Source organism: Melanerpes formicivorus, unplaced genomic scaffold (assembly GCF_026170545.1).
Source record: "Melanerpes formicivorus ecotype bairdi unplaced genomic scaffold, bMelFor1.0.p_v2 SCAF_228, whole genome shotgun sequence".
NCBI classification, from domain to species: domain Eukaryota; kingdom Metazoa; phylum Chordata; class Aves; order Piciformes; family Picidae; genus Melanerpes; species Melanerpes formicivorus.
Window position 1 is genome coordinate 328672 of NW_027142580.1, and position 24417 is coordinate 353088.

The window sequence follows — 24417 nt, forward strand, 5'->3', positions numbered from 1 at the left end:
CTCTTACCTGCTCCTCAGCAAGGTACTGCTGGTCAAACTCCAAGGAGTAAAACTCGATGGGGAACTCACAAGGGTTCTTCACCACCACTGTGCCCTGTGCCCCGGGGCTGGATGGCAGCACTGGCCCCAGCTCCAGCACTTCAGGCTGGAACTCCAGGCGTGGCTCCAACCCACTGCCCGAGACCAGCAGCTGGAGGTGCTGGCTGCTCTGGCAAATGTTGATCTTCAGCTGGCTCAGGTAGGGCTTCTGAAAAGAGAAAAGTGCAGAAGCTCCTCCATGAAGTGCCAGGTGGCAGGGCCTCAAATTCACCCCATGCCCCAAGGCCAGGGATGGTAGCAGCACCTCTGAGGGGAATGGAGAACAGAAAAGAGGACAAGGAGGGATGGTTTGGAACTGAAAAAGGGAGATGCAGACCCCAAGGAAAGGAGATGTTTTGGAAGCTGAATGCTGAGCCTCTGGCCCAGGCTGCCCAAAGAGGTGGGAGATGCCCATCCCTGGAGCCCTCCCTGGGACAGTGCAGTGCTTAGCAGAAAGATCCACAGGGTTATCCTGCCCAGTGCCCTGGCACTGCTGTGTTGGGCAAAGAGCAGCCGAAGAAGAGGGGCAGAGGAGGCAGACAGGAGGGAGGGGAGTGTCCTCTGCTCAGTGTTTGGCTCTCCAAGCCCCCTCTGCAGAGGCTCCAGCAGGGGAAGCTGAGCTTGCAGAAAGCTGCATGTCGAGGAAGAGCTCAGTTCCTGCTCCCTGCCTGGGCTCTCCTTCCCACACTGCCCTGCCAGACCTCCTGGGGCTGACATCCACCCAGCTCACCTCTTCCACGGGGGAAAATCTAACTTGCAGGTTGCACCACTGCCCAGGGTCCAGGACTCCAGCTGAGGGAAGCACCTCAAAGACAGAGGCCTTGGCCTTCAGCTCCTGCAGCAGCTTCTGACGCCTGCTGGCTGGCAAAGCTTTGTCCACCTGAGCACAAAACCAGGGGGGTGAGGTCTCCTTCCTCTGGCAGGACACAGCTGGCTTCCTGCAGTGCTGGCACTCGTAGGGTAGGAGCACACATCCAAACCAGATGTGGCCAGCACTGGCCTAGAACTGGTGGCAAAATGTGGAGGCAGGAGAGGCAGCTGGGGAGGGTGCTCCTCAGAAGAGGAGCAAGGGGTGAAGATGGCAGAAAGTGAAGCACCAGCTGGTGAACAGGCCCAGGGGCTGCAGCTTTGCTCTGCACCCTCCAAAGCCTCCTCAGCCCAGCTGGAGCCCAAGCGTTCGAGCAGCCAGAGGAGCAGAGAGGACAAGAGAGGAGAAAGAAAGGCAGCCAAGAGGCTCCAAGTCACACCCTGTCTGTGCTTTACCTTCTGAGCAGGCTCCTCCCTGCTGAGGAACCACTGACAGGGCAGTGGGAGCTGATTGTAGAGCCGGATGGTCTCTTCCTGGCACTGCCCACACTGGACAGCAGAGAACTCCAGCCTGGCCCTGGAGAGGCTGAGGGAGGGCACAGCCACCTTGGCACGGAGGAGGACACGACATGTGGGTCCTCCTGCAACCTAGTGAGGGACAGAGCATCCAGGTGAGATCCCAGCCTGCCAGCTGCCCCAAAAGGCAGTGTGGGCACAGGGAGGGGGGGAAGCAGAGGGCACCTTGATGGGCAGCAGTGCCTCCACCTCGCCCTGCGGCAGGGTGGCACTTTGGGGCTCCAAGCACACAGTGAAGGTTCTGCTCTGGGAGCAGGGCAGCTGCTTCACGAGCCCCAGGTCCACGCTGAAGCCTTCAACAGATGGAAAGGAAGCAGCTGAGGCACAGGGGACATGAGATGGCTCACAAGCACCTTAAGTGTCCTGGCTAGCAGCTCTGGGAAGGATCTTTTGCACCTCCAGAAAAGCTGCTGCTCCTTCTCCCTTGGCAAAAGCTTTGCACAGCCAGAGCCCAGGAGCCACAGGGGAAAGGAAAACATTGCAGCTGAGGAGCTCCAGCAAGTGCAGGGAAGGACACTCAGAGCTCTTCAAAGAACTCCCATGCCATGGTGCTCCCTACAAGCAGCTGGGAGGAGACCTCTGAGCACCCTTTCTGCACAGCAAGGCAGCGATTGGTGGTGCTGCAGCCTTGCCTCAGGGCTGATGCCAGAAGCTGTTGGGATACCCCCAGGGGAGGCTGAACACAAGCCCCAGGACCTGGTGAGCCTCACACCAAGCAGCTCAGCACCACCAAGGCTCCAGCTCCTTGCAACACAAGGCCAGAGAGTGCACAGAGAAGCTCAGCTGCTGCTGCTGGCAGCCAAGTGCAGAAGGTGCTGAGAGGTGCCCAAGGTGCTCACCCACCCAGCCCCTGCAGGGCAGACTTAGGGCAGCCACAGGCAGGCCAGGCCCCTGGGCACTGCTGGCCAGGAGAGCTCAGGCTCTAAAGCAGCAGGTCCCAAGGAGGACAAAGCTTTACAAACAAGTGCTCCAAGAGAACTCCCCATGGCCAGGGGCTCAGGCTGAGCTGTCCCAGGCAGGCCACAGGAAGGGTCCCCAGCACTGCCTACCTGTGCCACGCAGGAGCTGCCCACAGACTTGGAAGGACACAGGGAAGTGCCCCGGGTTGGTGACCTTCACGCTGCGCCTGTGGATGCCACCCAGAGCCACGCAGCCAAAGTCCAGGATGTGCTCAGGCAGCTCAGCTCTGCAGGGAGGAGGGAGGGCACTCCTGAACCCACAGCCTGGCCACGTTGCCACAGGATGGGAGGTGCAAATCCACTGGGAAAACTCAGCTCAAGCTGCTGACACCCAACACCTGAGCAGCCGGGGACAAGACTCTGGCCGGTGCCAGGGGAGGCAGGGCCCAGGTTCTAGCAGCTCCCAGGGGCACCTTCAAACACAGCTGGTTCCCAAGGGACACTGCCCACAGCTCCTGTGCCACTGCAGAGAAGCCCCCTGCAGCTCCACTGCTCTCAGTGCAACTGCTGAGCCTGGCCTGCAGCCCAAGCCTGGAACTGCTTCAGGGCCTTGTCAGATTTGAGCCCCAGGAAACCTTCACCCAGCTCTGTCCCCAGAGCCCCAGGGACCACAGCCACCAACACCTGCAAGACCCATGGGCAGGTCCTGTCCAGAGCCATCCCACTGTTCTGCAGAGCATCTTCTGCCTGGGCTGGAGCCTGCTGCAGCTGCTCCTCAGCATGAAGCAGCAGAAGGAAGGACCAAGCGACCTAGGAGAGCCCTGCAGTCCCCCCAGCAGCCAAGCCCCCAGCTGAGACTTTGCCAAGCTGCTCTGGGGCCAAGTGTGGTCTGGTGGGAAAAAAAGGAGGCCAGTTCTGAGCTGCTTCTTTCAGAGCTGCTCAGCAGGAATGCTGTCTGTGCTGTCTGGAAGGGCCTGATGCTCTGCACTGGCTCCATGAAGAGAGCCCAGCATCTGTGGGCAGCTGAGCACCCCCAAAGCTCAGGGAAGTGAGGACACTCAGCTGCTCCCAGGCAGCACGGCACAGCTCTCAGGAGCAAAGCCTTTGTGCTGCCCACAGCTGTGCCCAGCTCTGCAGAGCCCAGCAGCTCTCAGCAGCAGGGCTGCACTGCTGGCTGTCACCCCCAGAGCACCTGCAGGTGGCTGTGGAGGTCTCTACTCACTTGAGAAGCCTGCGGCGAGCCTGCAGCCTAAAGGCAGCTTCCTCTGGGGCACTGCAGGCCACAGCTTCCTGCTGCTCCAGGATGTGCTCCTTGAGCAGGATGTCCTCCAGCTGCATCTGCAGCCCAGTGTCCAGCTGAGGCAGGGAAAGACAGGGGCTGCTTAGCCAAGGTCCTTCCCAGGGCATGGGCTTGGCTCTGAAAGAGGATCCCATCCTGCTCTTCTCGAGGGGGTGATGGAGTCCTCTTGTCTCACTGCTCAGTGCCTGGGACACCTCCAGCTCTCTTGGGCAGCACCTTCTCTCCAGAGCTACCAGCTCCAGCACCCTCACCTGCCCAGACACTGCCTTCAAAGCTATGCCAGACACAGATGGACAAGCCAGGAACTTCTCAGAGCTCCAGGGATTTGCCTGCCCACAGGGAGTGCCGAAGCAAGCTGGACAAAAGCCCTCTGGAGCAGGAGACCAGGAGAGAGCTGCTGCCTCTTGCAGATGAGAGCTGAGCACAGTCCCAGGGCCAGCCCAGGCTGCTGCTCTCAAGCTCTGCAAACCTGGCAGGGCTTGGCCTGGGAGGAACAAACAGCCCAGGGATGGGGCCCCATCAATTCACCCCCATGAGCATGGCCTGCAGGATCTCAGCCAGCTGCCAGGAAGCTCCTCCAGCTCCAGCAGGGACAACCTCCAGGGCTGGACAGCCCCTGGGGCAGCACTCAGCTGATGAGAGTCATGGCTGAGTGTGGGCAGGGAGGTCCCACCTGCTAGCAGGGCCCCAAGAAGCCTGTTGTGGGGTACAAGGGGATGCAGTGACACAAGGGGGAGAGGCTGGCTCCTGCCACACAGGGCAGCAGCTGTTCTCACCGTGGCAGCCAAGTCATCTGGGGTTGGTTCTGTGGCTGCAGCCTCCCCCAGGACAGCTTCTCCATCTCTCTCACTGTCCTTGGCCATCTTTTCTTTCACCTTCCTGAAGGCCTTCTCATATTTCTCATTTCCTGAAGGCAGAAACCCCCCAGAGTGCAGTGTGGGCATCTGAGCTGGGCAGCCCCCTCCCCACACCACCTCTCCCAGAAACACTCTTCCAGCAGCTCTGGGCAGTGGGAGCTGCTCCTCCTGCCTGCAGCCTGAGCTTCAGTCCTGCCCAGCTTCCTCCCCCAGAGGAGCAGCTCAGCCCCAGCCAGCTGGTGCAAACCCAGCTCTGCAGGGTGGCTCCTGGGACAGAGCCCACAGGGACTTGCAGAGCCTGGGGAAGCCACCAGTGCTGCTCTGACAGCCTTGGGGGTAGGCCCTGGGGGAAAGCCCAGGGGAGCATCCTGAGGAGCAGCCAGGCAGTGCTCACCTTGGATGTTCCTGGGCAGGTGCAGGCAGAGCCTGGGAAAGCTTCCCTCTCCTTTCAGGCAGACTTCTTGCGGCTCCAGGTGACCCACTTGGAGCTGGAAAGCCTTGCAGAAGGCCCCAGGCGCTTCTGGCAGGTAAGAGACTTTCAGCACCTGCTGCTGGCCGGCTCCAAGGCTACCCTGCAGGGAGGGAATGCACCAAAGAGGCTTTGATGGAGGGGGTGATGCTCAGCCAGGTTCTCCTCTAGAAGACAGCAGACAGCAGCACCTTCTAGCTGTCTGCTTTCCAAGAGCTTGTCTCCTGCCCCAGGCTGCCAGGTCCCCTCCAGAGTGCCAGCGTGGGGAGAGCTGGAAAGGACCTCTGGAGGTCATCACTCCAACTGCCCTGCTAAAGCAGGGCACCCCCAGCAGCTTGCCCAAGAGCAGCATGGCCAGGGGGAGCTGGAATCCCTCCAGAGCAGGAGGAGGCCTTCCCTCAGCACAGCCTGGCCTTTGCTCAGCACCAGCACAGCTCTGCTGCTCCCAGGCTTTGCCTTCAGCCAGCAGGAGCCAGGCCTGACCAAGCAAAGCTCCAGCAGCAGTGCTGGGCAAGGCAAGGGAAGTGCCCCTGCCCTCTGCAGGGCCAGCAGCTCCTCTCACAGCACCTCAGTGGTGGCCACTAGGCTCCTCAGCTCAAAAGGGACAGGGACCTACTGGAAAGAGTCCAAGGGAGACTACACACATGCTGAGGGCCTGCAGCATCTTTGTGAGGCTCAGAGGCTGAGACTCCTGGGGCTGTTGAGCCTGGAGAAGAGCAGCCCCAGAGAGGGCCTCTGCTCAAAGCTCAGCAAGAGCTAAAGGGCTTGTGGGGGACAAGAGGATGGGGCTGGACTCTTGTCAGTGGTGCCCACTGACAGGACAAGAGGCAAGGGGCATCAGCTGGAACCCAGGGAGTTCCAGCTGACCAGGAGGAGAAAATTCTCTGCTGTGAGGGTGCTGGAGGCCTGGAGCAGGCTGCCCAGAGAAGTTGTGGAGTCTCCTATGGAGAGATTCCAACCCCCCCTGGGCACGCTGCTGGGGGTGCCCTGCTGGAAGGAGGAGGTTGGGCTGGATGACCCCCAGAGGCCCCTTGCAAACCACACCCCTCCTGGGATCCTGGGAGTGCAGGTGGGTGTCCAGGGCTCTGAGCCCCACCTGGGACTCCCACCAAACCTCCTGCCTGTGCAGTTCAACTCAGGGTGCAGGAGCCTGCCCTGGCTCATGCTGAGCTCCAGAGAAAGGCCACAAGGAGCAGCAGAGGGCTGGAGCTGCTCTGCTATGAGGACAGACTGAGAGAGTTGGGCTTGTGCAGGCTGGAGAGGAGAAGGCTCCCAGGAGACCTTCTGGTGGCCTTCAGGTCTCTGCAGGCAGCTCCAAGAAAGCTGGGGAGGGACTTTTGAGGGTGTCAGGGAGGGACAGGACTGGGGGGGTGGAGCAAAACTAGACAGGGGGAGATTCAGGTTGGGTGTTAGGAAGAAGTTCTTCCCCATGAGGGTGGTGAGAGCCTGGCCCAGGCTGCCCAGGGAGGTGGTGGCAGCCTCCTGCCTGGAGGTGTTTGCAGCCAGGCTGGAGGTGGCTGTGAGCAACCTGCTGTGGTGTGAGGTGTCCCTGCCCATGGCAGGGGGGTTGGAACTGGCTGAGCCTTGAGCTCCCTCCCAAGCCTGACAATCCTGTGATTCTGTGAGCTGCAAACACATCTCTGGCCACACAGCAGCAGAGCCTAGGACAAGATCTAGAACAGAAAGTGTCACTGGGGCTTCCAGAAGTGTCTCTGGCTTCCAGAAGAGCTGTCCCAGGCCAGAGCAAAAGGAAGCAGATCCAGAGGCACCTGGCTCTGGGTGACAGGACACATCTGCAGCCTTCCTCAGCTGCCCACTGCACACAGGGCTGCACTTGCAGGTCCCTGCTCCCCTTCAGGCTGCAGGGAGGAGCTGAGGAGCGGGCCAGGACCTGCCCCCTGAGCCCCCACTCCAGCACAGGACACAGCCAGAGCCAGCCCAGCCCCACTGCCAGCACCATCCACGCTGCCACAGCAGCACCAAGCAGAGCTGTGCCTTCAGAAGCTGGCAGGAAGAGGGCATGAGCCTGGCACCTCTTGCAGGAGGCAGGCAGGAGGAAAGATGGAAGCCATTTGGCTGCCTTTGCCCATGGCACCAAGGGCCTGAGAGAGGAATGCTGCTCCAGCCCAGAGACATCCACCCAAGGCTCAGGAGCTGAGGTCACAGAATCCTGGAAGGCTTTGGCTGGGAAGGGACCTTTCAAGGTCACAGAATCACAGGGCTTGGAAGGGACCTCTGGAGATCATCCAGTCCAACCCCCCTGTCAGAGCAGGGTCACCTAGAGCAGCTTGCACAGGAGTGCAGCCAGGAGGCTTTGGAATGGCTCCAGAGGAGACTCCACAGCCTCTCTGGGCAGCCTGCCCCAGTGCCCCACTGCCCTCAACACACAGAAGTTCCTCCTGCTGTCAGATGGAACTTGGCTGTTGCAGTGTGTGCCCATTGCCCCTTGTCCTCTCCCTGGGCACCACTGACAGAGCCTTGGCCAGAGCCCCCTGGGTCCCCTTGAAGGCTTCAGAAGCACTGAGGGGATCTGCCCTCTGTCTTGTCTTCTCCAGGCTACAAAGCCCCAAGCCCCTCAGCCTTTCTTCACCAGACAGATGTTCCAGTCCCCTCAGAGCCCTTGGCTGGACCCTCTCAAGCAGCTCCCTCAGGTCCTGACCAGCTCCTGCCCCCTGGGGACCACCACTCACTACAGAAGCTCCAGCCAGCCTCTGTGCCAGCAGCTCCTTCAGGCCTGCAGTGAGCAGGGACAGCTGCAGCTAGGGCAGGCTGCTGGGATGCTGCAAACTCCTCTCTGCACTGCTCCAGCCCTGCTCAGCCCTGGCCCCCTCACTGCCCCCCCCAGCTGCTGCAGAGGAGCAGAGCTGGAGGGGTGAAGGAGCAGGGAAGGGCTGCTCCAGCTCCTGGCACAGGAGCTTCATGGCCAGGCAAGAGCCAGGCAGTCTCCTGGGCAGCCCTGGCAGGGGCAGGCAGGGCAGTTCCTGTCTGCTCCCACAGGAGGTGACCCAGGACAAGAGCAAATGCTCTCAGGCTGTGCCAGGGGAGGGGGAGGTTGGGCATCAGGCACAATCTCTTCCCCACAAGGGCTGTGAAGGCCTGGCCCAGGCTGCCCAGGGCAGCAGGCAGTCCCCAGCCCCGGAGGCACTGAAAAGCTGTGGAGATGTGGTGCCAAGGGCCAGGGTTTGGGGCTGGCCTGGCAGTGCTGAGCTCCCAGCTGGCCTTGAGGATCTGAAAGGGCTCTTCCAAGCCAAAGGATCCTGTGATTGCATCCCCTCAGCAGAGACAGCTCCCAGCCCTGCCTGCTGCTGGGACAGTTCCCTCCTGCTCTTCTCTTTCTCCCCGGTTTTCCCCTCCAAGCCCAGCCAGGGCAGGCTGGCACAGGGCCAGGGTCAGGCCCTTGTGCTGCCCCCATCCTCACCGTGCTGGGCACCACCAGGGGCACAGCGGGCAGGGGGCTGCGGCCAGTGCCCGTGCCAGGGCTCAGCACCACGAAGGGGAAGGGCAGCTTCCCACAGTTCTGCAGGGTCAGCTCCACCTCTGTGACCACGTCCCACAGCTGCAGAGAGGAGAGAGGAGTGGGCAGTTAGAGACAGGCCTGGCACTGGGCATCTCCTGCAGCTGGCACTGGGGAAGGAGCCAAGGGAGGCAGTGCAGCAGAGCAGCAGAGCAGAGCTGGACACTTGGCTCCCAGCTTCACCTGGGCACCCCCAGCCCCAAGGGACCTCTTGGCCCTGCACAGCAGCTGAGCTTTGGGGCACCCTGCAGAGGCACAGCACCAAGCACCCAGAGATCAGGCATGGAAGCAGAGAGGAGCTGAGCTCTCTGCACCTGGAGGGGGCCTCAAAGCCTTGGCTGCAGCAAAGCAGCTGGCATCAACACATGGCAGAGGCAAAGGCACCTGCAGAGCTGGCAGGGACACAGGGCAGACAGAGCACCAAGCACAGGGCCAACAGCTGGAAACAGCTGGGGGGGAACTGAAAAGGGAAGTGGGGGTGACTCTGGGACATTCCCCCCAGGATGGGGACTGGCAAGCCCAAGAGGGCTTCCTCTTGGCTTTCTGTTGCTGATGAGCCAAGAGCATTACAGCAGCCTCTTCCTGCAGCTCAGGCTCGAGCAGCAGCTCAGCAGCTGCTGTCTGGAGAACACAGCCCTCTGGAGGGCAGCGCTGGCCTCCTGCCCACCCCAGGAGGCACCTCCAGGTGCCTTGGAGAGGAGGACTTCCCAGCTGAGGTGGGGGTGGAGCTTGGCAGCAGGAGGCAGCACTCCAAGGTGGTGCTGCCAAGCCCTGGAGCCAGCACAGCAGCTGGCCCTAGCCCCAGGCAGGCAGCCCCCAGCAGCCAGGGCTGCAGGCAAGGAGAAGCCTGCGCTACCTGCAGCCCCACGTCCAGCTCCGTGGTGTCCAGGAGGTAGCTGATGAGTGAGGCCTCCCCACGCAGCCTGAGCTCGTAGCTGGGGCCTCCCTGCACCCTGCAGAGAGCCCTGGCACAGGCCACAGTGTTAGGGTGGCCAAAGAAGCTGAAGGTGACCTGCTGGCTCTGGCCCGGCTGCAGCAGCCCATGCAGCGGCAGCACATCGAACACCTGGGGAGGGAGGAGAGGTGGAGAGGCTGAGCAGGGAGAGGGAGGCAGGAGAGCAGCCCTGGCCTGGGGCAAAGGGAGAGCTTCCACAGCACCTCCCAGCTCCACAGCACTGGACAGCAGCAGCAGCTGCAAAGCAAGCCCCAAGGGCTGCAGTGAGCAAGTGGCTGCTCTGGGGGAGAGCACTCTGCTGCAGGCACCAGCACCTCATCAAGCCAGGGGCAGCTGAGATGGGAGCTGGGAGCAAATCAAGTCTGGCTGTGCCCATGGCATCTGCTGAGTGTGGCTCCAAGCCCAGCCACAGATGAGGCCTGGGCTCCAGCTTCACTTCCTACACCCAAGCCTGCAGGAGCAAGCTGAGAGGCCTGGCAGAAACTTTGAGGGGGCATTTTGCACCCTTCTGCCAGTCCAGCTCTGCTCCCTCCTGCCCAAAGAACATGTTGAGAGCCTCCTGCCTGGACAGCTTAGGGTCTCCAGGAGCAAACCAGGAACAGAGCTGCCAGTCAGACTCCCAAACAGGCAAAGGACAACTGAGGAAGTGCTTGGCCCAGCTCTGCAGTGGTGCTTTGGTTTCATCCTGTGCACTCATGGCTGCTGGAGAGCTGAGGATCTCCCCCAGGCCATTATTCCCAGGACACCTTCCTGAAGAAGGCAGCTGAGATGCTTTCCTGCCTGGCAGCAGTTGGGAGCTCATCTGTAACCTCAGAGGTGCCACCTTGCCAGAGGAGCCTTGGCTCTGGCCTTCTGAGGCCTGTTTCTGAGAGAGGCTTCTGGGATTGCTCCTCCAGCTCCAGAGGCTCTGCTGCTTCAGGCAGCTGCAGTGCTTGGTGCTGGGGCCTGGCCACCAGCAGGCTCTGCAGGAATGGTGCTGGGACATCCTTGGGCCTAAGCAGAGCTCCATCTCCCTGAGAGATGAAGCACCAGGCAGGGCTGAGTCTTCTGTGTCAGTGCCCCTCCTGCCCCCTGCCAGCTCCCTGGCTGGCTCTGCAATCCCAGCCCTTGGCTGAGGCTGGGAGGGGCAAAGGAGTGGGGCTGAGCAGCTGGCCCATGGGGCTGAGGGCTTGGCTTGGCACAGAAGGAAGCTCAAAGCCTTCCCAGCAGCAAGCCTCATTCCACCCTGCAGAGCAGCCCAAAGGCAGGAGCCCTGTGTCCAGCTGCCAGCTGCTGCCCCTCCTGCTCTCAGGGCAGTGGCTGCAGGGCTGTGAGAAGGGAGGGTGGCAGCAGCAGGGCTCTGCTGGCAAACTGGGAGGCAGGAGGAGCAGCAGGTGTCCCAGAAAATCTACCTCTGCCTCCAGGGAGTCCTTGGCATCTGCTGGCTCCTGGGCAGGATCCCCAGCTGCTCCCAGGGCCTGGGCTGGCTCCTCCACACCCCCAGCCCTGGAGCTGCTCCCTGCAGAGGCCCAAGGCTGCCAGCAGGCTCCCTCCTCCTGCACTGCCTGGGCTGGGAGGCTGCACCTGGAACAGAACAGCCCTGTGAGCAGGGACTGCAGGGGCAGGCAGGGGAGACTGCCCCAGCAGCTCCCCCCTGGGCTCTGCTGCTCTGAGCTCAGCAAGGGCTCTGCCCCAGCAGCTCCACACCAGCAGGGAGCAGGGCAAGGCTCAGGGCTGCCCAGGGAGGAGGTTGGCACAGCAGAGCTGTGGGCACCTGGCTGCTGGCAGACAGAGAAGAGGCCAGGGCTGGGTGCCCTGTGGGGAGGCAGGAAGGGCACCACAAGGGAAACCAGACACACACTGTAGGAGTGGGAGGGAGACTGAAGAAGCAAAGGGGCAGAGCCCAGCAGAGACCTTCCAGTGGCCTACAAGGAAGCTGGGGACAGCCTTTGGAGCAGGGCTTGTTGTGACAGGCCAAGGGGGGGTGGGGGTGAACTCAAAGAGAGAGAGTCAGAGCAGATGGAAGGAAGACATTTGTGGTGCTGAGAACAGTGAGCCACTGGCCCAGGCTGCCTGAGGAGGGGGCAGATGCCCCATCCCTGGCACCACTCCAGGGCAGGTGAAGGTGGAACAAAAAGAAGCTACCAGGCAGCTTGCAATCAGGAACTGCCTGAGCCCTCAACCTGTCCCTGCAGCAGCCCTAGGAGCTGGGGCTTTGTCTCTAAAGAGGCAAGGTGAGAGCAGGGGCTGAGAGCCCTGGGGCTGTGGAGCCTGGGGCAGGGCAGCCCCAGAGGGGATCTGCTCAACACTCAGCCAGAGCTAAAGGCTGGGGGGCAAGAGGACACCTGTGCTTTGGCAGCAGCAGAGCAGCTGTGCTTGGGGGGACAGAGGAGTGGCCTCTGCTTGCCTGAAGGGGGAGGCTCTTGGAGCAGGGGCTGGCTGCCAGGCAGGCTTCACCTCTGAGGTGCCAATCCAGCACCTTCCCATCAAGGAAGTTTCTCCTCCAGCTCAGATGGAAGCTCCAGGCTTCAGCAGGCCCTTGTCCTGTCCCTGGACACCACTACTAAGAGCCCAGCACCATCCTCTTGCCCCATCCTCTTGCCCCCAACCTTGTATCTCTTGCTGAGCATTGATCAGATCCTCTGGGGCTGCTCTTCTCCAGGCTCTCAGCCCCAGGGCTCTCAGCCTTTCCTCCTCAGAGAGCTGCTCCAGGCCCCCTCCAGCATCTTTGGAGCCTCCCTGGGACTCTCTGCAGTAGCTCCCTGGCTCTCCTGAGCTGGGGAGCCAGCACTGGACACACTGTTGTGGGGGCAGTGGAGGTTCTTAGTACTGAACTGACAACAGCTGGGGCTGGCAGGGAAGGCAGAGAGCTCCCAACTTGTATCTGCTTGTCCCAGGGCCCAAGCAGGGCTTTGGAGCTCCAGGGACAAAGCAGGACTCCGAGGTCATGGGCTGCAGGAAAAGTGTTGGCAATGTCTTCTAGTCTTGGCTGGGCTGCAGAACAGTCCCCTGCCCATCCCCAGAGTGCTGGAGGACAGCTGAGCACCCAGCCTGGCCACAGCTGGAGGGCTTGTTCCTGCCAGGCCAAGGGGAAAGCAGTTGGCCAGAGCCCAGGGAAACCACCTTGGTCTCTGCAAAGCACAAGCAGGACAGCAGGAAGCAGAAGAGCTGCAAGGAGAGGGCAGAGGTGGCCATACCTCAGCTGGCTGCCCTGGCTGGCTGGCAGCAGCTGCCAGCAGTAGGAGACAGGCAGCTGGCTGCAGTTGGTCATCTCCAGGCTCTGCACAGCTCCAGTGTCATTCAGGATGCAGCCAAAGTCCACAGCCATGCTCTGGAAGTGCAGGCTGGGGCAGCAGACTTCTCCCCGCAGCAGGACCTGCTCCTCATGAGGGTGCTCCAGGAACTGGATCCTCAGAGCCTGCTCCACTTGCCAGGAGTGCAAACCCTCTTCATGAGCAGGGTTAAAGCTGATGCAGAGGGGAAGCTCCTGCCCTGCCTCCAGCTTCATGGGCTGCAAGGAGAGGAAGAGCATCCAGCACCCGTGGGAGGCCATCCCCAGGGCTCACAACCATGGCAGTGCCCCAAGTGTGGCTCCAGCAGGGCCTGCCTGTGCCAGCCCCACCCCACTGCTGGCCCAGCCCAGCTCAGGCTTCTGCAGAGGCACCAAAGCCCCCCCCAGAGCAGCACCCTGGCAGGCCAAGGCCGTTTGCACTCTCTGCTCCTCCCAGCACTGCAGCCTGGGCCTGGCAGGGCTGAGCACCGGCACAGAAGCACAGAAGGTTAGGACTTGGAAGGGGCCTCCAAAGGTCATCAGTCCAACCCCCCTGCCAGGGCTGCACAGGAGTGGTGCCCATGCCCACATCACCACGTGCCTGGCAGAGCCTGTGCCCAGCACCTGCCGCTGGCACAGGGGGCAGGCAGTGGCTGGAGGAGCACCCTCAGCCTTCTCAAAGGCAGGGCTGCCCTTGAAGGCAGCAAGCTGCTCCTGAGGAGCAGACAGGCAGCTGAGGAGGGCTGCTGGGATGGCTTCCAGCAGACAGCTTCACTAGATGGCTTGCCCACAAGTTGTTTGATCCCTTCTCTTCATCTCCTAGAGCCAGGACTCTGAAGGAGGTTGGAGCAAGGAGCAAGCAAGGAACAAGCCACAGGGCAAGAGGAAAGGGCCTCAAGCTGCCCCTGGGGAGGTTTAGGTTGGACACGAGGAACAATTTCTTCCTCACAAGGGCTGTCAAGGCCTAGCCCAGGCCTGCCCAGGGCAGTGGTGAGTCCCCATCCCTGGAGGGAGTGCAAAGGCATGGAGATCTGCTGCTGAGGGCCATGATCTAGCAGTGAGCTGGCAGTGAGAAGTTCACAGTTGGCCTTGATGATCTGAAAGGTCTCTTCCAGCCCAAACCATCCCATGGCTCTCTTCCCCAGCCAGATGATGCCTTGTTTCCTCCAGCAAACTCAATTCCACCCTGGTTCAGCTCAGGCTCACTGCTGGCTCTGCAGAAGCTTCTCTCCTGGAGGCCCTCCCAGCAGGAGCACACCACCACACTGCTCCCTCTTCACACTCCAGCAGCAGCAAGGCCCAGGGCTGCTCACCTGAGCATCTGCAGGCAGGGGCTGCTGCTCCACATCACAGAGAGAGAAGGGCTGCCCTAAGGCCAGGACCATGCTGAGTGGCAGGGGGCAGATGTTCTTCAGAGACAGAGGCTGGGCCAGAGGAGTTAGGACATCCCCTGCTTGCTGCAAGCACAGGAGAGAAGCATCACTCGCCCCCAAGTGCCCAGGGCCCTCCTTCCCCACCCGCTGCCTTTCCAAACCCTTCAGCCCCCAGAGCTCCCAACAGCTCCTCTGGACTCTTTGGATAGGTTTCTCCCCTTCTGGAAGGGCTTTCTCCAAGCACAGCAGATGCTGCTGCTGGCTGCAAACCACAGCATTGCCCAGGGGGAACAGCCTCAGGAATGTGCAGGGAACAGGCCCCTGAGAGGAGGCAGCTGCTGCTAAGAGATCCAGCCCATCTGATTGCAGTGGCCTGTCCTCTCCTGGGGACAGCAGCACAAGAGGAGTTCCAGTCACCTACACTCATGCCTCTAGGAGCCTCCTAAGGCCAGGGGTGCTGGGCAGAGGAGACAAGCAAGCAGGATGCAGCAGAGAGCCTGCAGGAGCCTAAGGCTGGCTTTGAGTATGCACAGCCAGCCAGCAACCTCCAGGCTCCTGCTGCCCCTGCTACAGTGCCAAGATGCTCAGGGGCCTGGAGCAGCTCTGGGAGGAGCTGAGAGCCCTGGGGCTCTTGATCCTGGAGAAGAGCAGCCCCAGAGGGGATCTGATCAGTGCTCAGCAAGAGCTAAAGGGTGGGGGACAAGAGCTTGGGGCCACTCTCCTCAGTGGTGCCACACCAACAAGAGCAAAGCAGTGCTGCTGAGGCTGTTGCCAGCCCCAGGGCAGCAAAGAATGAGCTCAGTGCTAACAGCAAAAGCTTGGTCCTGCTGCAGTCAACAGCCAAAGCCCTGGGGACTCAGAGCAGCTCTCTTCCCTCCTCCTTTGAAGCCAAGCACAGCCACAGCTTCCAGCCAGCAGGTCCAGGGCCAGGATGCCAGCCAGACACTCACCTTCTCCACCTGGAAAGTGATTGCTGTGGAGGACATCTGCAGGGCAGGAGCAATGAATTGGCAGCTGAGCTCCACCTGCAGGATCTGGGTGCTCCTGGCCTCGCTGCCCACCGCGGCCTGGCACAGCAGCTGCTCCCTCACCGCCTGCAGGAGAAGCCACAGGGCACATGGGGGCTGCCAGCAGGGTGGCCAGAGGACAGCCTGCATCTGCCAGCCACCAGCCACGGCCCTGCCACTGCCCCCCTCACTGCTGGTTTCCCCTTGCCCTCCACAGCTTGTGCTGCATCCCCTTTCTCCTGCACTCCAGTGGCCATCAGGCTGCAGCCAACAGCCACAAACAGCTCTGGGGAGGCTTGTGCTGCCAGGGACAATCCCTGCCCCAAAGGGTTCTTCCTTTGATGTGCCCCAGTGCTGAGCACAGTGCTACAGAAAGCTGGAGGAGCTGATGGAATGAAGATGGAGATGGAACTGGGCAGAAAAACAGGAGACAGAAAGGCCAAGGGCAGTCAGCTCTGCCTTGGAAGCTCAGTGGAAATGATTCCTGAGGAGGAACAACCCCTGCCCCAGCACAGCTGAGGCCTTGGCCTGCTGGGAGCTTGCAGCTCTGCAGACAGGGACCTGGGAGTGCTGCTGGAGAGCAAGTTGCCCACGAGCCAGCAAGCTGCCCTTGTGTCCAAGAAGGCCAAGAGGATTCCTGAAGGAGACTGTGGCCAGCAGGCTCTCCTCCCCCTCCATCCTGCCCTGCTGAGGCCACAGCTGGGTCCAGTTTGGGGCTGCCCAGTTCAAAGTAGTCAGGGAACTACTGAAGAGAGCCCAGTGAAGACTACAAAGATGCTGAGGAGCCTGGAGCACCTCTCTGAGGAGGAAAGGCTGAGAGCTGGAGCTGCTGAGCCTGGAGCATCACAGAATCACACAGAAGCACAGAAGGCTCTGAGCTGGAAGGGACCTCCAAAGGTCTTCTAGTCCAACCCCCTCAAAAAGAAGAGCAGCCCCAGAGCAGATCTTCTTCATGCTCAGCAAGAGCTAAAGGGTGAGGGGCAAGAGGATGGAGCCTGTGACAGGACAAGGGGCACAAACTGGAAGCCAGGAAGCTCCATCTGAGCAGGAAGAGAAAATTCTTCTCAGCGAGGGTGCTGAGGCCTGGAGCAGCCTGCCCAGAGAGGTTGTGGAGTCTCCTTCTCTGCAGAGACTCCAAACACCCCCTGGACACTGGCAACCTGGCCAACCTGCTGTGGGTGCCCCTGCTGTAGCAGGGGGATTGGGCTGGATGATCCCCAGAGGTCCCTTCCAACCTCCCCCATGCTGGGATTCTGTGACCCACAGGAACCCCCCCACAGGCAGATGCCTTCAGGTCAAGGAGGGATCACTCCCCACTAGGATGCCTCCTGCCCTCCTTCCCAGAGCTGCTTTGAAAAGAGACCTCCCCAGGACAGAGCTGCCTTGCATGTCCCAGCAAAGTCCTCTCTCAAGCTGGATGGGCTCACAGCCAAGCCTTGCTCTGGACAGCTCCTGGGATCACTTCTCCACTGCTGGCTCTTTCCTCTGCTACAGCACCACAACCCAACTCCTCCCAGAGCTCTTGGCTCTGACTGCAGGGCCAGGCAGGCACAGCTGGCTGCACAGAGCCCCTGCCAGCTTTCCAGGGAGACATTCTCACCACTGCACTCAACAGCTTGGTGCCTTTTGCTCCTCCTCAGCAAAACCTTTGGGCTCAGAACTGCATGGGGACAGCCCCAATACAGCCACCCAGGTGAGCAACGAAGTCTTCTTCAAGCCACTCTTGAGGCAAGCCTTTAGAACCCCCTTCAAAACATGAACATCAGCAGGAGCTTCCTCTAGAGCTGTTCCACAGAGAATCATCTCATGGCTTGCCTTGGCTTGGCAGGGACCATTCAAGGTCATCCAGTCCAAGCCCTCTCCACTTCAACCTCTGTGCTGCTGGAGCTCAGCAGTGCACATCAGGCTGCAGCTCCTCTGCAGAGCTGCATTCCCCTGGCAGAAGGCTCCAGGCAGGAGGAGGCCCAGCGACCCATCCAAGGGTGCTGGCAAGACCTGGCTGCCCTTGGCACAGCAGGGCTGGCTGGGAGCCTGGGGCAAGTGTCACTGTTCCCAGGAAAGCAAGTTAAGCTGCCAGTTGCAGTGGTGCCATGGGGATGAACATCCCTGATCAGCAGAGCTGGCACTGGGCTCCTTCCTCTCCTCCAGCACTTGGTGCCAGACAAGGCCTCTGCCCATCTTTGTCTGCAGAGGAGAAATGCTGCAGCTCCAGCCACTGCCTGCCCTGCTGGCTTCCCCCAGACACAGGAAACCTGCCCTCCTGCCTTCCTTTCTGCCTCTGCTCCCAGGCTGTGAGTCACTTCTTCTCTCTGCCCTTCCCTCCTGCCTCAGCACCTGGCACCTTGGCACCTGCCACAGCAGCAGCTGCCTTCAGCCCCTGCTTTGGTAGCAGCAAGTGCTGCAGGATGGAACACAGAGCAGCCCCAGCCACTGATGGTGGCCAGCAAGGAAAGCAGAGGACTCTGCCAGGGGGAACCTGTGGCCTTCAAACACTCTCTTGCTCACATTCTCAGGCCAGTGCCAGGGGGCTGCAGGACAAGTCCCAGGGGAGGTGATCTGATGGGGAAGGCTCAGCCCTTGTGAGGGACCTCACCTGGGGAGTGCTGGAGAAGCCTTCCAGCATCACCTCCATCGTTTGGCCTGGCCTCAGCTCCATCCTCTTGGGCCGAAGCTGAAACACAGGGCAGGCAGCAGGGGGGCCCTGGGAGGAAGCTTTGCCCTTGGTGCTGCTGAGGGAAGGCAGCCAACGGCGCTGGCCAGGCGGGGAGCAACCTCCCACGGTCCAGCGGAGCCGCTGGGTGCGGCGGCCTCGGTTGGTGACCCTGAAGCTGTAACAGCAGGGAGCCAGGCTGCAAGAGGAGCAGAGATGGAAAAGATCAGGAGAGCTGCTACTGCCCAGCACTCACCCAGCTGCTGCTGCTGCTGTCTGACCACACAGCTGGCAATGGAACCACCTCTGAACTGCTGACCTAGCTCAAACCTTCAGCGGGAGCCAGCCCTTGCCTACCCCTGAGCTTCTCCCCACCCAGCAGCAGCTCTGGTTGTGCCCAGCCAGGGAAAGCTTCCTGAAGCACATCCTCTCAGCTGCTGTGGGCAGAGCAGCACCAGCCCCTGCTGCTTCACACTCAGCAGAGTTTTAGCAAAGGGCTGCCTGAGGGTCAGGCTGGATCAGACCCTGAGCTGGCCTGACCTGGCTGCAAGCCCCTATGACAAGAGGGATCTGGAGGTGCTGGAAGGTGTCCAGGGAAGGGCCACGAGGATGAGCAGAGGGCTGGAGCACCTCTCCTATGGGGACAGACTGAAGGAGTTGGGGCTGTTCAGTCTGCAGAAGAGAAGGCTCCCAGGTGACCTCATTGTGGCCTTCCAGGATCTGAAAGGGACTACAGGAAGGCTGGGGAGGGACTGCTCAGGATCTCAGGCAGTGATAGGACTAGGGGGAATGGAATGAAGCTGGAGGTGGGGAGATTCAGGCTGGAGGTGAGGAGGAAGTTCTTCCCCATGAGAGTGGTGAAGCCCTGGAATGGGTTGTCCAGGGAGGTGGTTGGGGCCCTGTCCCTGGAGGTGTTTAAGGCCAGGCTGGCTGAGGCTCTGGCCAGGCTGATCTAGTGTGGGGTGTCCCTGCCCATGGCAGGGGGGTTGGAACTGGCTGATCCCTGTGGTCCTTTCCAACCCTGACTGATCCTGTGATACTAAGCAGATGGAGGAACAGCTCCAGGCCACTGCAGCTTCCCCTGGGCAGCTGCTGCCTCAGTTGGCTTCCTCTGCAGATGCCAGCGGGGAGCTGCAGGGTGTGGACTCCTCAGGGCCCGCCCGTGGCAGGAGGGTTGGAACCAGATGATCCCTTCCAAACCAAACCATTCTAGGATCCTATCTGGTGGTCAGGGCACCACTGGCTTCGCTGGTGGGGGGCCCTGGCATCCCTTTCATGCCTCCATCCTTTAGGAAGCATCCAGCCCTCATCAGCCTCTGCTGACCAGAGCAGCTGGGGTTGTGTTTGAGACAGAGCACTGAGCCTAAGAACATGGATCAGCAGGAGTGTGGCTGAGAGGAGCAGGGCAGCCAGCCCAGCTCTGGCTGCTGAGGAAACAGAGCCACAGCCAGAGATGAACAACCAGAGCCAGACAGAAACCCAAGGGAATGTCCCATGGGAATGGAAGTTCCTTCCTGGAAAGAAAGCCCAAGTGCAGCTGGGCAGACATGGCCACCCTTTGCTCCAGGAAACCCCTCCAGGGATGGGGACTCCAGCACTGCCCTGGGCAGCCTGGGCCAGGCCTTGTCCCTTAGGGGAAGAATTTGTTCCTCATGTCCAACCTAAACCTCCCCTGGAGCAACCTGAGGCCATCTTCTCTCCTCCTATCCCTTGTTCCCTGGGAGAAGAGCCCAACCCCCACCTGGCTCCAGCCTCCTTCCAGGCTCTTGCAGACAGCACTGAGGTCTCCCCTCAGCCTCCTCTTCACCCCCAGTTCCCTCAGCTGCTCCTCCCCAGCCCTGTTCTCCAGAGCCTTCCCCAGCTTTCTTGCCCTTCCCTGGACACGCTCCAGCCCCTCACTGCCCTTCCTGGAGCGAGGAGCCCAAACCTGAGCCCAGGGCTCCGACTGTATCCTCAGCGGTGCCCAGCACAGGGCACAAGCCCTGCCCTGCTCCTGCTGGGCTTCAGCCTGAAGAAGCCCTGGGGCTGCCCTGGAAGAGCCAGGAGCTTCTCCTGGCTGAGCCCCCGGCAGCAGCAGGAGCTGAGGGACACCTACCTGAAGCGAGTGCCCAGGCTGAGCTGCGGAGCCAAGGGCCTGTCGAGGACGATGGTGCTGCCGACGCCGAGCGCCCGCACGGGGATGCCGTAGCCACGGCTGTGCTCCACCAGCAGCTGCACCTCGGCCTGGAACTGCCCCGTGTCGTCCAGCTGGGCTGTGACAGACACAGACACCTGGCCCTCGGGGGGGATCACTCCTCGGCTGGGCTCAACCCTCCAGCACCAGCCTCTGCCAGCCTGCAAGACAAGGCAGAGCCCAGCTGAGGCCAGGAGCCACAGCCCTCGGTCTCTTGTGGGCTGGAGGAGCAAGGATGTGAGGGCAACAAACCAGAAGGGCTTCCTTTGCCTGCAGCTGAGCTGGGGGGGCTGCAAGCAGCACCTCTGCAGGAGCTGACACCCCCCTGTGCCACCCTCCTCTCACAGACTCCCCTCATTAGCCACCACCTCACCAGCCCCAGAGACACTCGGCCTCAAGAGAAGGTTGTTTCCTCCTCCAGCCTCCTTGCAGGGAGTGCTCCCTGGCCAGCAGGACATGCACTGGCATGCAGATCTGCAGCTCCCAAGGCTCCAGCGTGGGGGCAGTGGGACATGCTCCACATTTCAGGGCTGTGCTTGGGACAAGAGGCCCTGCTCAGCCCAAACCCTGCAGCATCCCTGGAGAGGTTTTGCCCTTTGGAACAGGAGGCAGCAATGTGCTGGCAGGCTGGGCACGAGCCAAGCACATTGCATTGGGCAGGAGCCAGGGGAAGGCAGCTGGAGTTTCCAGCCTGGCAGCCCTGAGCTCTCACAGGACAGCTGCTAGAAATCTCCCTCTTGGAGTTTCCAACTAGCCCTCTTGGCCTCTCACTACAAGTCCTAGTCAACAGTCTGTCCCCAGCTTTCTTAGAGGCCTCTTGAAGTACTGACAAGCTGCAAGAAGTTGACTTTCCTCCAGCAAATCCCAGGGAGAAGATCAGAGAGTCACAGAATGCTTTGGCATGGAAGGGACCTTCAACTAGTTCCAAGCCCCTGACCTGGGCAGGGACAGCTTCAACTAAAGCAGCTTGCTCAAAGCCCTGTCCTCAGTTCAAAGCTGAAGGACCTGGCATTGCTCAGCCTGGAGAAAAGGAGGCTGAGGGGAGACCTTCTGGCTCTCTACACCTCCCTGAAAGGAGGCTGGAGCCAGGTGGGGTTCAGTCTCTCCTCCCAGGTACAAGCGATAGGACAAGAGGCAATGGCCTCCAGTTGCACCAGGGCAGGTTGAGGGTGGCCATGAGCAACAATTCCTTCCCTTGAGGGCTGCCAAGGCCTGGCCCAGGCTGCCCTAGGCAGGGGTAGAGTCCCCATCCCTGGAGGGATTTCAAAGCCTTGGAGCTGTGGTGCTGAGGGCCACGGTTCAGTGCTGAGCTGGCAGTGCTGGGCTGAGGCTTGGCCTGGAGGATCTGAAAGGTCTTTTCCAACCCAAGGCATTCTGTGATCCCAGAGCTCCAAACCCATGACTCTCACAGCCAGAGACCTTCCACAAAGGAAAGGGAGAGCTTGGCAACAGGCTCCAGGCTCACTGCTGCTCAAACATCTCCTCAAGCTCTGGGCTCCTGAGGGCTGCCCCAGCTGAACCTGCCCCCACAGCCAGGCTCCTCTGGCCACCTGGGGGTGGAAGATCTTGCTTGCTCTCTCAGGCAGCCAGCTGGAAAGGCTCCAGAGGAGAACTGAGCCCCGGGTGGCCACAGAGCAGCCATTGCCACTGGAAGCCTCTCCAGATACTCACCACCTCTGCCTGGAAGGCTGCAGGGATGGGGCTCTGATTGCAGAGCTGCAGACACCGGGAGGCCTCCTGCAGAACTTGGATGCTGCCAAAATCGAGCTGGCTGGGCTGCACAGAGACAACTGGGCCCTCTCCAGTGCTCACCAAAGAGACCTTCTGCTCCAGGGAGGAGAGAGGAAAAACACCATGGGGAAAGCTGGCAAGGGTCAGACAGCTCTGAGGCTGCTCCTGGATGGGGGAGAGCTCTGCCTGCTGGAAGTTGGCAGTGTTGGAAGCCTGAAGCAGGAGGCCTGCAGCAAGGGTGGGCTCTGGAGGGACCCCAGCTGAAAGCCACAAGCTGCTGTTGTCAGGGGGAAAGAAAGCAGCCTGCCCAGGCTGCAGTCTCTCCAGCAGCTCTCCTTCCTCTGCCCTGTGCCTGCTCCCAGCCCTGCTGCTGCTCAGCCTTGCCCCAAACCACTCTCCCTGGCTTCTGCTGCTGCACAGCCAGGCTTGGGCAGCAGCTTTTGGAACACTCCCAAAGCTCCCCCTTGACCAGCAGCCCTAGCTGGCACCAAGCTGGCTCTGCAGAGGAGAGATCATGGAAGCTGCTGCTCTGCTTTGTGCTCTGGGGTAATCCTGGCACCACCTGAGGAACAGAGCTGATGGCAGCACTCCAGCAGCCTTTTGGTCTCTTGAGCCAAAGCAGTGTTCTTGCAGAAGCAGCAAAGAGCACTGGAGGTGGCACCTGGATGCCTTTGCTGCAGCACCTTCTCACTCATTCCAGAGCCAGCCTTTGCTTCAGCAGCACTCTGGGCTGTCCCTGGCTGCTCCTCCCCAAGACCCCCAAGGAAGCAGCAGTTGCTGCTCCTCTCCTAAGAGCAGAGGAGGAGAGGCAGGGACAGTGCTGGCTCCTTCCCCCATCTGCCCTGTCCCCAGTGCACTGCTGTGGCACACACTCTGATCACCCTCCCAGAGGGCACCACGCTGCCTCTCCTCTCCCCCTCACCCAGTGCCAGGGATCCCTGTGGTACAAGCCCCCTTTGCCCTGCAAGAAGCCTTGTACACCTCAGGCTCCAGCAAGCCCTGTGGCACGGAGCAGGCCCCTCCAGCACTCACCAGGGGGTGTCCTGCACGCCCAAAGACGGCCACACGGGCAGGAGTGTGCTGCTCTCCTGGCACCTGGGCCTCCAGGCTCAGTGGCACCTCCACGGAGCTGTGAGGCTGAATGATCCCACAGGGCACGGGGCTGGAGTACAGCACAGCAGCATCCTCCTGGTGCTTCTGGAAGGGGCAGGGGCACAGAAGGGGCTGGGCTGAAAGGGATCTTTCAAGCTCCTCCAGTCCAAGCCCCCTGCACTGAGCAGGGACAGCTGCAACTGGAGCAGGCTGCTCAGCACCCCTGACAGCCTGGCCTGGAAAGGTTCCAGGGAGGGGCATCTCTCACCTCCCTGGGCAGCCTGGGCAGGCTCTCACCCCCTTCAGAGTGAAAAAATGTCTTCCTCTTATCCAGTCTACATCTCCCTCTCTTAGTTCAAGCCATCCCCTCTCCCAACAGGCTCTGAAAAGCCACCAGAAGCTCTCCCTGGAGCCTTCTCCTCTCCAGGCTCAACAGCCCCAACTCTCCCAGCCTGGCCTCACAGCAGAGGGCTTCCAGGCCTCCCAGCATTGCTGTGGCCTCCTCCAGCCGGTCCCTGAATGTGCTGAGGACTCCAGAGCTGCCCCAGCACTGCAGGGGGGGGTCTCAGCAGAGGGGCAGAATCTCCTCCCTGCCCCTGCTGCCCACTGCTGGGGACCAGCCCAGGGCACAGCTGGCTCTGGGCTGGTACTGCACAATGCCAGCTCAGGAGCAGCTTGGCAGCCCTCAGTATCCTCAGGGGCTTCTCCATAGGGCTGCTCTCCAGCCTGGGTTGATCCTGGCAATCAAAGGTTACTGCAGAGGGAACTTGTAGAAAAATGTCAACCCTTAAGGTGTCCACAGCAGCAACTCACAAAGAGTTTGAAATCCCTGGCAGGAAGGCACAGAATGAAAGGCAAGACTTGGATGGCCTCAGCATCCTCAGGGGGTCCCAAAGCTGCTGCACTCACAACTCTCCCTGCTTGGGCTGGCAGAGCAGCTTCTCACCACCCTCTGAGTTCTCCTGCATGACAGCACCCCAGAGCCAGAGCGCAAACTGCTTCCCAAAGAGCTGCCTACATTTGTCTCAATTGCTGCCTAAAGTTGATCCTCAGGAAGGTTCCCATTTCCCTGCTTCCTGAGCTTACATTTGGGCAGCTGAGAGAGACTGAATCTTGGCTCTCTTGATGGGACTCAACAAAGGTAAAATCACCTTTGCTGCTTGCCCAGGCAATAGCTGATGTGTATTGGGAGCAGCCACTGGGATGCCTCTCAGGAAGGTGCAGAGATAAGCAGACTGCAGCTGTCCTGGAAACGGGCAGAGGCCACTGCTATCCCTGCTCTCTGGAACACACACCTCTGAAAAGCTGTTCCACAGATCTGAGCAACTACTGGCTCAGGAGGAGGCCAAGGCAGGAGGAGGCCAAGGCAGGAGGAGGCCAAGGCAGGAGGAGGCCAAGGCAGGAGGAGGCCAAGGCAGGAGGAGGCCAAGGCAGCAGGCAGGACAATGCTGCTCTGAAGGAAAACGGAGAGCATACCAGGAGAGGAAAAATGACAGAGACCCTGGAAGAAGCAGACCAAAAGGAACCCTCTCTCCATGTCCTAAGTTGTGCCTGCTACAACTCATGGAGCTGAAGAGGCTGCTCAGAGGACAGCAATGACCTCTCCTCTACAGCCAAAGCTGCAGCACCCTTCCTCCACAGACCCAAACTGTCTTGGGGGGTGAGGGGGTGCCAATAGAATTCCTC

At 60.8% G+C, this 24417-nt stretch overlaps 1 protein-coding gene across 1 annotated transcript in view; it reads right to left on the bottom strand.

Moving 5' to 3' along the window:
- Positions 1-24417, bottom strand: part of LOC137458163 (hydrocephalus-inducing protein homolog) — a 66212-nt gene that overhangs the window by 25539 nt on the left and 16256 nt on the right. Inside the window, 17 exon segments of the mRNA XM_068169852.1 lie at positions 8-247; positions 809-958; positions 1342-1533; positions 1627-1754; positions 2511-2647; positions 3583-3716; positions 4437-4567; positions 4912-5089; positions 8405-8542; positions 9357-9566; positions 12682-12945; positions 14019-14162; positions 15029-15172; positions 17679-17934; positions 19831-20069; positions 21580-21732; positions 22672-22836. Coding sequence (XP_068025953.1) covers positions 8-247; positions 809-958; positions 1342-1533; positions 1627-1754; positions 2511-2647; positions 3583-3716; positions 4437-4567; positions 4912-5089; positions 8405-8542; positions 9357-9566; positions 12682-12945; positions 14019-14162; positions 15029-15172; positions 17679-17934; positions 19831-20069; positions 21580-21732; positions 22672-22836 — 3003 coding nt within the window.